The 16,935-nt window shown below is 40.7% G+C and overlaps 1 protein-coding gene across 1 annotated transcript in view; it reads left to right on the forward strand.

Annotated features, from left to right (window-relative positions):
- Positions 1 to 16,935, forward strand: part of fam189a1 (family with sequence similarity 189 member A1) — a 264,171-nt gene that overhangs the window by 228,616 nt on the left and 18,620 nt on the right. Inside the window, exons 6-7 of the mRNA XM_017702715.2 lie at positions 6,585 to 6,745; positions 13,138 to 13,273. Coding sequence (XP_017558204.1) covers positions 6,585 to 6,745; positions 13,138 to 13,273 — 297 coding nt within the window. The remainder of the gene's footprint in view (positions 1 to 6,584; positions 6,746 to 13,137; positions 13,274 to 16,935) is intronic.

Raw genomic sequence — 16,935 nt, forward strand, 5'->3', positions numbered from 1 at the left:
ACTCAACTTACATTTATAATAGAAACTAATTGGCAGGTGCCCATTCTATTATGGAACTCATATTAATCGCATTTTATTTGGTTTTAGTCATTGTTCAGGATCTGCTTCATCAGAATGATTATTGTAGTGGTCACGCCTACCAAGCTGGTCTGCCTGGTAACGTAAATGCAGTTCTCTTGGCTGAAATCACCCGCATAGTTATTTATTTTGTTACAACAAAACATTTTCAATTCTAATTTCTTCTATTTTTGCATATTTGTCACGCTTGAGTGTTTTATATTGTCAAACTACTTTTAATATCAGATAAATATAATCCAAGCAAGCACAAAATGCAGTTTTTAAATGATGATTTCATTTGTTGAAGGAAAAATGCTGTTCAGTCTTACCTGGCCCTGTGTGAAAAAGTAATTGCTCCCTTAGCTACTAAATCGACAAGTAAAACAAAATTCAACTGATTACTGGGTTCAGTTTCACCAGCTACACCCAGGCATGATTACTGCCAGACCTGTTGAATCTAAACTTCACTTAAATAGAACCTATTTGGCAATGTGAAGCAGCTAGAAGGTCTCGAAAAGCAGCACATGATGCCACATTCTAAAGAGATTCAAATACAGATGTGAAGTGTGTCATTGAAATCTGTTGGTCTGGAAAGTGTAACAAAGCCATTGCTAACGCTTTAAAACTCCAGCAAACCACAGTAAGAGCACAGTAAGAGCATCATTCACAAGTGAAGAAAACTTAGAACAGTAGTGAACCTTTCCAGGAGTGGCCAACCTGCCAAAATTTCACCAAGAGCGCATTGACGATTCATCCAGGAGGTCACAAAAGAACTGGGATGAACATCTAAAGAGCTGCACTCCTCACGTAAGGTCAGTGTACATGATGCTACAATAAGAAAGACACTGGATAAAAATGGAAGCCATGGGAGAGTTGCAAGGGAGAGTTGCAAGTTACAAACCACTGCTGACCAAAAAGAACAAATCCTCATGTCGCATTCACCAAAAAAAATTCTGGATGACCCTCAAGACTTTTGGGATAATATTCTGTGGACTCATGAGTCAAAAGTGGAACTTGTTACAAGACATGGGACCTGTTACATCTGGCCTAAAGCTAACACTGCATTGCACCATAAAAACATCACGTCAAAGTTTAAACATGATGGTCTGGGGCTGCTTTGCTTCTGCAGGACCTGGAAGATATAATGGTTTAGTTTCATAGAGTTATAAATACAGTAATGATTTTCTCAAAAGGAGTTGACTCCATTGGTTCCAGTGGCAGAAGTCACTGTGCACCCCCTGTAGTACAAACGGCCTTGTTCAGTTACAGCCTGCCGTGCATGCACACATCACCACAGAATTGGATGTTCTGCCAGTAAAGCACTGTTAATGCTTCACATTAAATAATGAAAGTTATACAATCTTCTGCAATGCGTCTTAATGCAGCAGCACAGATCCTAACAAAAAGTAAGAAGTGAGCTCATATCACTCCCTGTTATGAAAGAACTTCACTGGCTATTTTGTAGAATAGTATAGGATTATAAAGTTCTGCAGAAGTTCTGCAGAAATTCTGTTTATGATGTTCCAACACATGATCTTATATCTGCAGATACTGGCCTTCTGTAAATTCCTTCCATAAACCCCAGAAAGTGTACAGAGGCCTCTTTTGGTTATTATGCTTCTGAAGTGTGGAACCTAGTCCCACTTTTTATCAGACAGTCAACCTCAGTGAACACTTTTAAACATAATTTGAAAATGTATCTCTTTAACTTAGTCTCTTAATCTCTTTTTGGTATTTATCTTTACAGTTTGATCTGTCGTCGCCTTATATGCTTTTACTTTATTACTCATAATTTCTTCTATAACTGTTAAGCTTTATCCCCTGTCTGTAAAGATCGTCAAACTGCCAACAAACACAGTGTTGGCAGTAAGAAGGGGCTAATATCCTGCTAAACCAAGTGAGAAAAGTGGATTTATGAAAGGCTCTGTAAAGCTGTAAAGAGGCCACCTGCTTAAGGAGAGTTATAACTCTCTTTTCTGTAGCAATCAGGTACAAAAGTGGATGATGTTGCCGCCTCAGAAATGGTTCAATGTCCTGCTAAGGCAATAGCACTCTCGTATAACTATTATTTTGTTCTTTTTTTCCTTACATTTGCCTTCCTCTGAAACATGATTAGACTACCTCTCTGGATAAAAGTCGTATGCTGTAAACTTCAGTCTTTTTTCTTTCTTTGAACACCTGCATCCCAAAATAATAAAACTGACTGAGTGGATTCATTACACCAACATCTGTTCAGTTACCAGTTAGCTAAACAATAATAATAAATTACTGTATACAGTTCACCCCACATATAAAATTATTTTTGTAACACTTCATATATGTAACACTTTCGATGAATATCATGTTTGTAAGCATTTATAAACACATTTATAACATGTTATAATGCATTCATAAGGCCTTATAAACATGGTTATAAATTTTAAAAAATGAATTACACTGAATTACACTACTAACTATAGCCATGTTTATTATACATTATGAATTGTCACTATAATGCATTGTGAGTAGTATTAATAACATGATATAATGTCAGTGCCAAAAGTGACGTAAAGAAACATACAAACTCTTTTCACACCTTTCATTCTGTAACCTTCACTCTGTAACACTACACTACACTACAGTAATTTCTGCTACCATTCAATTGGATATGCAGTTTTAAGTGCCAAGCTAACTGTGGTGTACTTTGACTTTCCCACATTGGGTAAAACACTGATGGCAGCACTAGTTTGAAATCTGACATTTGAAGCCTTCGGGTTTTTTACTGTGTATGTTTTAGTGTTTCAGTAAATTTAGCAGTAAATACTTCAACTTGAAGCCTCATTATTCATACAGTGTGCTTCACTTTACTTGTAGCAGACAAATACAACTTATGAGCTCTTTTAATTTGTTATGAACAGTACTTATAATGCACTATGTTAACAATTTATAATGCATAATAAGCATGGCTATAATGTATAATGTATTTTTATAAATATGTATGGCCATGTTTATGATGCCTTATGAATGCATTATAACATTTATGAATGTGTTTGTAGATGCATACAAATGTGACATATATAGAACGTGTTAGCATATAAATCCTGTATCCATAGAGATTCATAAATGCATTTATAGGGCATTACATGGCATACATAAGAGTTTATAATACCTGGCATGGTTGTAATTCCTGGCAAGCTTCTAGAATTGCTCATAAGTAGTTATGATAACATGCATAACATTTTATAAGGAAAGAAAGAATTGCTTCATAACATCAGGTTCCTTTACAGATTATATATATATATACTTAGCTTAGCTACATTGACTTAGCTAAATAAATACTTAGCTACATATATATATATATATATATTTATTTTTATTTATTTTATTTTTTTTGTGAACATTTGAAAACAATCTTAAGTGTGTGTCACAGAGAGCTGTGTCAATTTAGCTAAGTTGGTAACAACTGCTATGATAGATCTGGAAAATATACCAGAACCTCAATATATTACAACATCAAATTGTCTTCTCTAGAATGTGTTATGCATGTAATTACAACTACATATAGGCAGTTATAAAGGATTATGTAAGGCATTACAAGGTGTGATGTATGCCATATAACACCTCATAAATACATTTATAAAGCATTGAGAATGCAGGATTCATAAGAAGTGTTAGAGAAAACTTTAATAATGCTAGTGGAAGAAGTGTGTGTGTGTGTGTGTGTGTGTGTGTGTGTGTGTGTGTGTGTGTGTGTGTGTGTGTGTCTGTGAGCGATTGGTCTGGGTGATATTAGCATGCCTGTGGCTGCGCGGTTCGCTGAAGCAGGAGGGGGATTAGTTTCGTCTCAGGGCGCAGGGCCGGCAATGCGAAAAATCACCACGGCTACCAGCGACACACTCTCTGCACAAAGACAATGCAGGTTAAAGGACACAGAGCAGAGCACAGCCCACGACAAGCTGTTTACTCTTCCACCTGTAACCACACTGCATGCTTCTTTAGTCATTGCAGTAGTAATGTAGTGAACTAATGCTGCTTCACCCTCACAGGTCAAGAGATATTGTTGTTGTTTGCTGTATATTCACATTACACCATTAATCACATCTTTATAGAAATAATGGTGTAGTTATATACTTATTTCCATTCTGTTTTGTGCTTTTTGCATTAGTTTTGAGTCTGCACTTCCCAGTTTTTCCATGTTACAGTAACGTGTACTGTACTGCACTGTCACAAGACTGTATGCATAGCTAACTTTTTTAATAAATATTTTATTAAACATTTTAAAGCAAAACAAATATATTATTGTATAAAATACATAATAAAGTCATTATGAGCAACATATAATAAAGGAGGGGAGGGGAGATCTCATCATTTTTACTCTCTCTCTCTCTCTCTCTCTCTCTCTCTCTCTTCTGACTTCTAGCTCTCTCACTGTTCTTCTCTCACATTCTCTCTCTATTACTCTCTCTCTCTCTCCCTCTCTCTCCCTCTCTCTCCCTCCCTCTCCCTCTCTCTCTCTCTCTCTCTCTCTCCCTCCCTCTCCCTCTCTCTCTCTCTCTCTCTCTCTCTCTCTCTCCCTCTCCCTCTCTCTCTCTCTCTCTCTCTCTCTCCCAGTCTCTCTCTCATCTGAATTCTCTCTCTGTCTATTTCTCTTTCACCTGGATTATCTCTCTCTCTTTGTCTCTCTCTTGATCTCTTAATCTGTCCGTTTCTCTCCACCTTTTCAGTCTGTATCTCTCAGTTTCTCTTTTCTCACATTCTATTTCTCTGTCTTTCTCACTCTTCTCACTCTTCTCTCTCGCTCTCTCTCTCTCTCTCTCTCACTCTTTCTCTCTCGCTCTCATTATTGGGGCAGAGGAATGTGAGCTTCAGCTGTGTTTTTAAAACACAGAGTTCAAGAGATTAAGTGTGTGTGTGTGTGTGTGTGTGTGTGTGTGTGTGTGTGTTTAAGAGAGAGAGAGAGGAAGAGAGTTCAGGGGTCAGTCAGACAGCAGGAGTAACAAAAGACCCTCGCTCACCCACAGCCCACTCATCCTGCCACATGAAACACAAGTGAAAAGGGCTTTCAGAGTGAACTAAAGCTTCAATAAGTAATAATAATAATTATAAGCAATAATTTCCTATTCAGAGTGGTGAAATATAAAAAGCAACAACTTTATTTTGATGATCCACTCCAGGTTCGTGTAGATGCCTACTTTACCGTAAACTTACATTTAAATTCAAAACATTTAAATTCAAAAATTGATGTTGTCAAGCAGCTTTACATGTTTACATGCAGATTTTTGTCAATCCGATTCAATAAATTCCAATGATAGTTTATATGCTCACTCTACTCAACAATCAGATGGAAGACCTTTGTTTACTTGCACGCTACAAGTAATCAGATCCAAAATTACACACGTGTAGAGCACCGCTCTCATATTCAATTTCATGTGCAGGCATTAAAACCCGAATGGCCTCAATCGGACTAGTCTGGGTGTGTATACATGGACGTCTTCTATTCTGATTGAGCTATGAGTCGGATTATGAGACTGCATGTAAACGTGGCTAGTGAAAAGGAAAACTCTATGAGAGCAAGAGGAAGAAACACTAAGAAGAACCAAGACCCGAAAGGAGACCCACCAGATAGCAAAGCAATAAACAGATAGTTTGATCAGATAATTTATTAAAGAGCCCATGTCACGATTGGCCCCTCCCAGTCCTGTCCATGTGCTTGTGTTGTGTTTACTTCCCAGTCCTGTCCATGTGCTTTGTTTTGGTTTTTAGTCCGTCCCCTTGTTTTGTGACTCTGCCCCTGATTGTTCCCACCTGTGTTTCTGCCTGTCCCTCATTAACCCTGGTATTTAAGCCCTTCTGTTTCCCTGAGTCTCTTGTTGGTCTTTGTTTGTATGTTTGATTGTGCTGGATGTGCTGTATATATTGTTTGATTCTTGTTTGAGGTTCTGTGTTTCTGTATGTCATGTCTGATCCGCATTCTCTCCGTGTTGGCTGTTTGAATCTGGACCATTTCGACTATGACCCTGGGGTTTGCCCAAAATAAATCTCGCTTATCTCAGTGTATGCGTCCGCCTCCTCACTCCTTGTTACAGCCCATATCATGGAAAACTGGATTTTCTTTGCTTTTTTTTAAATATAACAGTTTGATGTACTGTATAAACATTGTTGAAGTTTCAAAATGTATAATTTACTCCCCAGTCTGTACAGTCAATATATGGAGCTTAAGCTGCAAAACAGGACATTTTAAATTTACTGTTTTCATGACTGCATGAAAACCAACACATTTATGTACATCCACCTAATCATCCTACAGTTTAACTCTGCCCATTCATGCTGAAGTTATGAGAAGCGATCAGCCTGGACTGCATTTTGAATAAGGCACAATACAGGCCAGAGGTCATTTACATATACCAGTCGTAAAGGCACAGTAATGTATAAATGAATATTATTGTACCACAAAACACACCAATGGTGTCAGTGGAGCTTAGAGAAAAAAATTTAAAAGTAAATTATGAGGCCTTTGATAAAAAGTGAATCTGTATGTTTGGTTGCAGTTCATGCCGCACAGAGCGCGGGCCCTGAGCGCTGACTGCATGACTCCTCATGGCACCATCCTGCACCAGACACTGGACTTCGACGAGTTCATCCCCCCCATCCCTCCGCCCCCATACTACCCCCCAGAGTATACCTGCACCCCGGTGTTGGAGGGCCAGAGGTACGGTAATTTAGAAACATGTACATACACTCGTGCATACAGTACACATACAGTACCACTCAAACGGTTGGTCATGCTAAATGTATTTTCTCCATATTGCAGAATAATAGTAAAGGCATTAAAACTGTGAAAACATATGTAGCTATGCAGTGACCAAATTTGATATATTGTACTTCAGAATAGCCCCCTTTGCATTTTTTGGACACTATTGGCACCAATACACAACTTTGGTACTGGACCACATTGATTTATTGATATTTGGTCTTTTTTTTGTTTGTAAAACTCAAGCTTAAAAGGACCACAAGGCTTTGTTGCCCCCTCTGGCAAAAATGATAACTCTCCTAGATACACTGTAAATATAACTGTAATTTGAAATGTATAAAACATTTTCATTTTGTGTCATGCATATTTCAGAAAGAAAGGTAGGAAGCTAGCTGATTGTTCTGCTCGATGGTAGGTGGGGGTGGTGGGAGGGGAAGGTGAAACTTGACATTACTAGTTAATATTGATTTTCCCCACTTGTTGGTGCATGATAATCAAAATTCAGAAGACGTTTTAGAGGCGAGTGAAAGTCACTATACTCTGATGGAAGTTTTCAGAAAAAAGCTTGTTTTTTAAATTATGTGATATGATGATTTGTAGAGAGCTGAACTAATAAAGTAACAAAAGTCTATTTTGATTTCAGGTTTACCCTAAATAAGTTATTTCAGTTGACACTGTCCCTGATGTGGCTGCATCTGATGGGTTACTCTTTGAGCCAGATTGGGCTACAATGTAAATTAGCCTAAGGTTAGCAGCTGCCCAGACAGTCCACATTGTAGAACAGCTGTGTCCGTGGCCCAGCGTAAATCCACCATCGATTCTGCCAGTGTCGCACACCCGCCCTGTGTCTGCTCGTAAAAACCTGCTGATGAGGCGCTTTGGCCTCAGGCCATGCTTGCATGCCAATGAAGCCCTGAATACAGTATAAGCATATGAGCCTGTGCACATATACTGCTAGCCACAAATCACCTGCTTAGCATGACATCATGAAACACTGGGAGATTGATGGGGACAGTATGTTATACCCTGATACCCTGAAGCAAGCCAGGAAAGGAGTTTAATTAAAAAGATGGGATACTTCAGTGGGTTTGATATCTGGGGAGAAAGAATCTGGTGGATTTTACATCCTCAATTTAGATTTTTCAGCCATCTGTTAAAGCAAAAATGTCATTTTACCTTTCCTCATATGTAAGTTAGCCAAGGCCTGCTTGGTTTACAATGTTTTTTTTAGGATTTATGAGATAGAAGGGTAACATAGCGAATAAATAACTTAAGCTTATAGCCCCCTGCAATACCCTTAGTATGTAGAGGAATGAGGAAGATGCAGCTCAAAACAAAAGTGTCACTCGCTCTTTTAAGGGTCTCTTTGAATAAACTTAAAGTCTCCTGCATCAACACAATAATGCTTCAAGAATTTCAGTCTTTTTCTTATTTCTCATCTCTTTGTCTCATCTCTCTTCCTTTAAGCTAGCAGGGTACCTCAAACAATGAAAGAACTCAACAAAATTGAACTACCATCAAACACAATGTAGTACATATACTTAAGAAGAGCTTATCACATGTCTTTCTGACTATTAGCACTGCTAGAGGCCCACTCTATGCAGAGAAGCAGGCAACAATCTCAAAGTCAAGGATGCAGTCAAGTAAGGCTTGATTTCTCTGCTGTTATGTCACTGAAGGTTGTTCTCTTTGTAGAATTCCTTGAATTTTGCTGAAAAATGTATCCTTCATTTCGAAAAGTTTAAATTTAAACTCAATTGGTGTATCCTTTGAGATCTTTAGTCACCCAACAATCCTTCATGTCGAGTGCAAAACTGTTTGAAAAGCAGTGGAAACAGTGGTGTGGCAAGATGCAACACCAGAGACTGTAATGAAATGTGCAATTTAATTTAATGTTTTAAATGATGATTACATCTGTAAGCCGTGATGTGTTGGTAAAGAGTTTAGTTACAACCTGTATTCAATAAGCTGCCCTTACTTAACTGTAATACATCTGATCCAGCCAATCGGGGACGTGGGAAGATGTTAATTAGCTGGAGCAAGTGTGGAAAATTGTGGATGTAACTAGGCTCTGCATGCAGGTAGTTCTCCAGGACCAGGGTTGAAGACCACTGTTTCTGAGTGTGCATCAGCAAGCACTGAAGAGGAAGTCTCTTCTTCTTTGGATTTATCCTTCACTTTGATACATGTGGATCAATTGAAGTGAGGGGGAAGGCCTTTGAACAAATGACCCAGTGATTAGGTCCAGTTGTAGGAGGGTGTAGGTCTCACAACAAATGATGCAGTGATTAGTTCATTCTCAGTCGATGGAGGTCTCACAAAAAACAATGCAGTAATTAGGACCAATCCCAGAGGGGGGCCTCCAAAAAAATGACACGGTAGAGGGTGTTCTCCATTTACCAGTGCAGGCTTGCTGCTTTTTAAGTAGTGGCAAAGGGAAGAGAAATATATTTAAATGATTTTGTCTGCAGCATTTATACGAGCTCCTATGTCAAATGATTACGTACCTTTTGTATAAGTAAAATGTTACTAGAAACTATTGTAGATCATCATTTGCAGATTCAGAGAGTACATTTCTATTTACCATTCTTTGTCAGGGTGTGACATGACTTCCTCTGTGGCGTTTGTTTGATATGAAATAATTTTCTTAATTAAACCAGAGCGGAGTGGAAACCATGTCCAAAGACAGCACAACTGGCATGTGTTCTCACAATGAACGATGCAGTGATTAGGACCAGTCATGGTAAGGGGAAAGTCTCAGAACAAACGGCACATTGATTAGGGCTAATCACAGTCAGGTGGAGTTCTCAGAGCAAATGATGGAGTGATTAGGACTGCTCAAAGTCAGGAAGAGGTCTCAAAACAAATGATGCCGTGGTTGGGACCAATCGCAATCGGGGAGATCTCAGGACAATTGATGCAGTGATTAGGACCAGTTGCTGTCAGGGGGAAGTCTCAAAACCAGCGATGCAGTGATTAGGACCAGTCGCTGTCAGGGGGAAGTCTCAAAACCGGCGGTGCAGTGATTAGGACCAGTCGCTGTCAGGGGGAAGTCTCAAAACCAGTGATGCAGTGATTAGGACCAGTTGCTGTCAGGGGGAAGTCTCAAAACCAGCGATGCAGTGATTAGGACCAGTCGCTGTCAGGGGGAAGTCTCAAAACCAGCGATGCAGTGATTAGGACCAGTCGCTGTCAGGGGGAGGTCTCAAAACCAACGATGCAGTGATTAGGACCAGTCGCTGTCAGGGGGAGGTCTCAAAACCAACGATGCAGTGATTAGGACCAGTCGCTGTCAGGGGGAAGTCTCAAGACCAGCGATGCAGTGTTAAGGACCACTCGCTGTCAAGTGGATGTCTCAAAACCAATGATGCAGTGATTAGGACCAGTCGCTGTCAGGGGGAGGTCTCAGGACAAGCGATGCAGTGATTAGGACCAGTCGCTGTCAGGAGGAAGTGTCAAAACAAACGATGCAGTGATTAGTACGAATCACAGTCAGGGGGAGGTTTCAGGACAAACGACACAGTGATTAGTACGAATCACAGTCAGGGAGAGGTCTCAGGACAAACGATGCAGTGATTAGGACCAGTCACAGTCAGGGGGAGGTCTCAGGACAAACGATGCAGTGATTAGGACCAGTCGCTGTCAGGAGGAAGTGTCAAAACAAACGATGCAGTGATTAGTACGAATCACAGTCAGGAGGAGGTCTCATGACAAACGATGTAGTGATTAGTACCAATCACAGTCAGGGGGAGGTCTCAGGACAAATGACACAGTGATTAGTACCAATCACAGTCAGGGAGATGTCTCAGGACAAACAGTACAGTGATTAGGACAAATCACTGGCAGAGCAAGGTGTCAGGACAGAGGACACAGTGATAAGGACCATTTGCAGGTAGGGGGAGGACAAATCACAGTGATTAGGACAAATCACAGTCAGGGGGAATTCTTAGAATAAATGATAAAGTGATTAGGACCCATTGGAGTCAGGGGAACTTCTCAAAACAAACAACGCAATGCCTAGAACCAATCACAGTGAGGGGGAGTTCTTCGAACAAACAACCCAGTGACAAGGACCAGTCGAAGTCAGAGGGAGTGCCAGTTGCAATAAGCGGGAGGTCTCAGGGCAAACAACACAGGGATTTGGACCAATTGCAGTCAGAAGGGGGTTTAGAACAAACCATGCAGTGATTAGGACCAGTCGCAGTCAGGAGGGGGTTTAGAATAAACGATGCTGTGATTAGGACCAATCACAGTTGGGGGGAGGTCTCAGGAAAAACAACATCGTAATTAGGACCAATCGCAGTCAGGAAGAGGTGTCAGAACAAACGATGCAGTGGTTGGGCCCAAACGCACTCAGCAGGGAGGTCTCAGAACAAACATTGCAGTGATTAGGGCCAAGCACAGTCAGAGGGAGGTCCCAGAACAAATGATGCAGTGGTTAGGGCCAATCACAGACGGGTGGAGGTCTAAGAACAAACAATGCAGTGTTTATCCTACTTTTAAAAAGCACCTAATTATTAAGTGCACAGATGTACAGAGCATTACTGATTATCTGCTTGTTCGCCCAGCCCACCTCTCCAACTTCCACACCCCTACTGTCACATTAGTATTGTGAAAACATGCCTCTGTGATCACACATCAGCCTCAAAGCATTTATTAAATAAAAAAGGGAGGTAAAATGCTTTTAGACATCCAACATTGTTATCCAGTTTTAAAGACGCAGTATGCTAACTACAATAGATTTACTGGTTAAATAAAGGGGAAAAAAATAAAACACATAAGCGATTGTCTGTTTGACAATAAGTCTATGAAGTTATTGATGTGGTTTTAATCAAGGGGCATAGATTTAGCAATTGCTATCTGGTGTGGCATCAAGGTTTTATTACTTGTTAGCTACATTAGCCCTGTAGCTCTAGTACAAAACTAAAGAAGCCAACTTCAGACACCAAAAATGTCTTGGCTGACTACATTCAGGCACATTATTGCTTTAAAGAGTCATTGTGATTTAATACACTCCTAAACTACAGATGGCTTTCTTGACTAATATAAATTGAGTAGAGCAACACAGGTCAGTTTACACTTAACCTGAATGTAACAGTTTTCCTAATCTCATAGGCTTATCAGCTAGTAATCAGGCATGCATGAGGTGAGTCAGGTGTGTTAGAACAAGGAAGACAGCAAACTTATTAGAAGGAGTTAAGACCATTATTTCAAGACATGATAAACATGATAAAGATAGACCACACATTTCCTGTGATAAACCTTAGCTGTCTACCAGAAGACATGACAACAAATGCTCATCAACTGGTTTCTAATTACTGCTTTATTAAACAGTCAGTAGGGTGAGCTAAACATCTTCCAGAGCACATTTATTTTTGGATTATACATTATAATCTTGTGTGCAACTTATACTTGAACATTGGGTCTATAATGTGTGTATTTTCTCATATTAATATCATATTGGGGCGGCACGGTGGCGTGGTGGGTAGCGCTGTCGCCTCACAGTGAGGAGGGCCTGGGTTCGATTCCCTGGCCGGGCGACCGGGGTCCTCTCTGTGTGGAGTTTGCATGTTCTCCCCGTGTCTGCGTGGGTTTCCTCCGGGTTATCCGGTTTCCTCCCACAGTCCAAAGACATGTAGTCAGGCCGATTGGACGTGCTAAATTGCCCCTAGGTGTGAGTGACTGTCTGTGTCTGTCTGTCTGCCCTGCGATGGACTGGCGACCCATCCAGGGTGTATCCTGCCTTCCGCCCGAAGACTGCTGGGATAGGCTCCAGCACCCCCCCGCGACCCTGACGGAGAAGCGGCTTAGAAAATGGATGGATGGATGGATGGATGGATGGATGGATGGATGGATGGATGGATGGATGGATGGATGGATGGATGGATGGATAATATCATATTGATCAATTCATATTAATGTCAATCAATCAGTGAATCAATAAATGATGCACAAAGGATTAAGCAGTATGATACACACATACACGCATGTATACTTCAGTGCAATATACAGTTGTACAATGCATAAATTCACTCTCAGTTTTGTCTAATATAGCAGTAATGAGCAGCAGCTTGCTTGATAAGACTTAATAGGAGCATTACAGGGGCATTATAATGCTCTCTTAAAGTGGAATCTTACCAAATATTTTCTTTATAAATAAATGGCTATAATAAATTCTGACTTATTCAATTGTTATTTGGAAATTCTTGCTAAAATCTAATGTAATGCAAGTTTAAAAAAAGACCAAGACAGAAAACACAAAACACTGAGACTGGGATCCATTGCTCTAACAAAAAACACAAAACATACATTGTGAAAGCCTAAATAATCATTTTTCTTTCTTCCATCAGAGGCCTGCATCTAGACTTCCCTCACTCTCCCTTCAGTGCTATATATGGTGTGCCCATCAACAGCCCAGGAACCTTGTACCCATCAGAACTACCACCACCGTATGAGTCAGTGGTGGGACAGACCCCAGCCAGCCAGGTAAGACATGCTTTCATTCAGTCTGTCTCTTGGGTTGCCACTTATTCATGGTAACATTTACCATTTAAGGTAGAAAAGGAAAAGTTGAACAAAAAGCTGGCGAATGCCCCCGAAATTAAAATAATAATCAGGATATTCGGAAAGCCTAAACCAGTTTATCGGCGGTGAGCAGTGATTATTAAGCTGGGTCTGTACTGGATTAGCATGAGTGCAGCTACGTTTGTAGATCACTTCAAATCACGCTAGAAGAAGAGATCTATTGTGTTTCAATGAGCATCAGATGAAGAACAGAGAACTGCAGGGAAACCTGGTGATGTTGTTCTGACTCCTCTTCATCTGCCCTCAGTCTGAACATGGAAATGTTTACTGCCAAAACCTGCGTAAGGAGGCTGCCAGTCTAACGACGTGAATTCAGTGCGCAGTAGCTTCATCCTCATATAGTAATAGTCATATTTCATCTCTTTAATGACCTCATCATTTGGAGGATCCAGTGGTGTTCGAGAGAAGAATGTTCACAGGACATTCATCTGAACATTCATCTGAACATTTGTATTTAACACAGCGTGTGATAGAGGTAATATTTCAAAAACCACTTTTCATTCTGCCCATAGAGAAATGATGCTTAGACCCAGAGTTCCTAATATGGGCATAACAACACGACACCGACTATGCTCATGGCGCAATCTAAAGTAGATGACCATTCAGTTACAGAACCTAATTTTCTCAGTTATTGTGTTGCAATGCTGCTTGAAAGCCTAAACATGTCATTAATAGTGAATAGTCCCTACATTTAGGGAAATCTGAACCAATCAAACCCTTTCTAAAATTCATTCTTAAAAATAATAACAAAAACTAACAAAGGAAAATGCTTATAACCCGGGCACATTGTGTCTGGGAATGTAATCATTTTATTTGACCAAAAACCAGGACAATCCAGGAAATTCCTAGATAGGTGGCAAGCCTATCTGTCTCACCTGCAGCTTTCATTTCCATTCACCTCTATCACCTAGACTCACTGCACCATCAGATAGGGACTGGCTCTGCCCTTAGGACATGTATAGATATCAATCATTTGAGGTGCATGTAACCATGATTTATCAGATTTACACAATTCGTCCTTACCCCAAATGTAGCAGATCAGCCTAGACATGTTTGCTGTCTGAAGGTTTATACCTCACCAGTTAGCACTGGCCAGATTTCACTGCTAAATCACACACTTGCCTCAAACTGCATTGAGTTGTTAAGCAAACTTACTACAGCTCTAAGCACACTTGAGTTAACTAATCAGGGACTGTAGAATGCTGATTAACTTAGGAGTGTTTAGTCTCATGGGGCCAGACATGATCTCATAACAAGAACATCTGGGGACAACCATGAGAAATTTGGGGCTAAATGTGGGTGGGACCATAAACCTATTAGGGTGGGAACAAACACAGTCTGTAACTTCTAAATTAATCCACTATATGAAAGCAGAGCTTAAAGTAAGGGGTGATGGTGTGCTCATCAGCATTGCTGGACAGACAACAAGCCTGCCATTAGCCCATGGATGTAACACAAGTTAGCATGAAGAGCCCCCCAGAAAACATTTCCATTGGTTACCAATTTTCCTAGTTAGCTAGTTTGTTTTGATGCTGCCAGACATTAAAAATATACGGACCAGAGGAATTTGGTTGAGTTAGAGGACTGGAGGAATTCCTGGTTTCCTTCAAATTTTTAGTTAATTGTAGTTCATTGTAGTTCATTTTAGTTAATTTAACTTGCAGTAATATGTTTTAAATGTAAAACACTATTAAAAGTTCAACTAACACAAAACTTTAAGGCAAACAGGGTTGCAATATCCATCCATCCATCATCATCCGCTTATCTGAGTCTGGGTCACGGGGGCAGCCACTCCTGCCCGACGCCTCTCACCCTGGACAACTCCAGAATGGAATAAAGTCCAACCCCTCTTGAGAGAGTCTGTACCAGAGCCCCCACCATGTGTTGAGGTGAGCCCAGCTATATCTAGTTGGTATCTCTCAGCCTTATACACTAGCTCGGGCTCTTTCCCTGCCAGAGAGGTCATGTTCCATGTTCCGAGATCCAGCACCCGATCCACACTGCACCGGACCCCCATAAGCACCTCTCCTACAGGTGGTGGGTCCATGAGAGAGTGGTCCCATGTGGCTCATTCGGGCTGAGCCCGGCCAGGACCCATGGGTAAAGGCCTGGCCACCAGGCGCTCGCTGAGGAGCCTTTCCCCCAGGCCTGGCTCCAGGGTGAAGCCCCAGTAACCCTAATCTGGGCAAGGGAAACTGGGTCCTGATGGTCTCCATCATATGGGGTTTTTGGATCACCCTTGTCTGGTCCATCACCTAGGACCTGTTTGCCTTGGAAGACCCTACCAGGAGCTTTCGCCCCTGACAACATAACTCCTAGGATCATGTAGGCATGCAAACCTTTCCACCACGGTAAGGTGGTGATCCAAGGAGAGGGTTGCAGTATTTCTAAGTTAAATCATTGTGTCATTTTTACAGTACATAAGATGTTTTAGAGAAGCTGTCATGAACAACAAATAAACTAACCAGCAGAACTATCCGTTGCTGGCTAGTTGGACAAAAATATGCATGATTTACAAAACTGAAAGTGAACCGGAATTTTCTTCTTGTACATTTACATTTACAAATGTGTTTTTATTGTGTTCAAATGCTATTTTTATTGTGACAGTTGTACACAGTTTTATGATATGAAGAAGCTGCAGTTGTGCTGTTCCATTTATCTCAGCACTTTCACAGCAGGGGGTTCTCAACCCTGCCCTGTCAGCCCTTACTGCTCGCTAGCAGCTCAAGAACCAACAACATCCTTAATCTCCTAACAGTGGAAAAAATGTTAATGAAATATCCTAGTTGATTTCTAGCCCACTGAATGAATGGTCACTAGGGGTCATTGGTCACAACATGAATGGTCACTACAGAAAGAAAAATCTGCCTTAAACTGTGGTACGCCCCTTAATGAAAGTGGATCAGATCTGATCTGATTTGAAAGGATCAGATTAGTGTGTCCACACAGCAGTGAAAACATCAGATCTGTGTCACATTAGGTCAAAAAAAATCTGATTTGTGCCACTTCAGCCTGGCGATGTGAACATAACCTAGGACAGAATAAGAATGTGGACTGGCTATTGGTCACCACGGACTGAATTGAGAACCTTTAGATTCCATTTACACTTTTCACTAAAATGTCCCCAGGGTGACCAGATGAGATCTGATTTTACTTTCCCACATAAAAATACATGTTAACACATGCATTATTTCTGTTTTACATTTGTTTACTTTTTCCTCATTATGATATGAGTCAGTAAGCTTGGTTTGGACACATTCATCGGTTCAGCATTCATGAAGACACTAAGGCCCAATCCCATTTCACCCCTTGCCCCTAACACTTAGCCCTACCCCTCCGTTTTGCACGTTCACGTCTGGGGGTAGGGTTGTCCCAACTGTTGTTGAGATGGAGGTGTAGGGTGAAGTATAATGGCTATTTGGCCCTTTGAACGGAGATTTTTCAGAGGCTCACTACAAACGAAGTGTTATGAGAAAATTCCCAGAATGCTATGAGAATCATTGGCAAGACGGCTGCACAAGCAACCAAAGAGACACATAAATGTAAGTATTTCTCTGTTAAAA

This window comes from Pygocentrus nattereri, chromosome 25 (assembly GCF_015220715.1).
Source record: "Pygocentrus nattereri isolate fPygNat1 chromosome 25, fPygNat1.pri, whole genome shotgun sequence".
Lineage (NCBI taxonomy): Eukaryota > Metazoa > Chordata > Actinopteri > Characiformes > Serrasalmidae > Pygocentrus > Pygocentrus nattereri.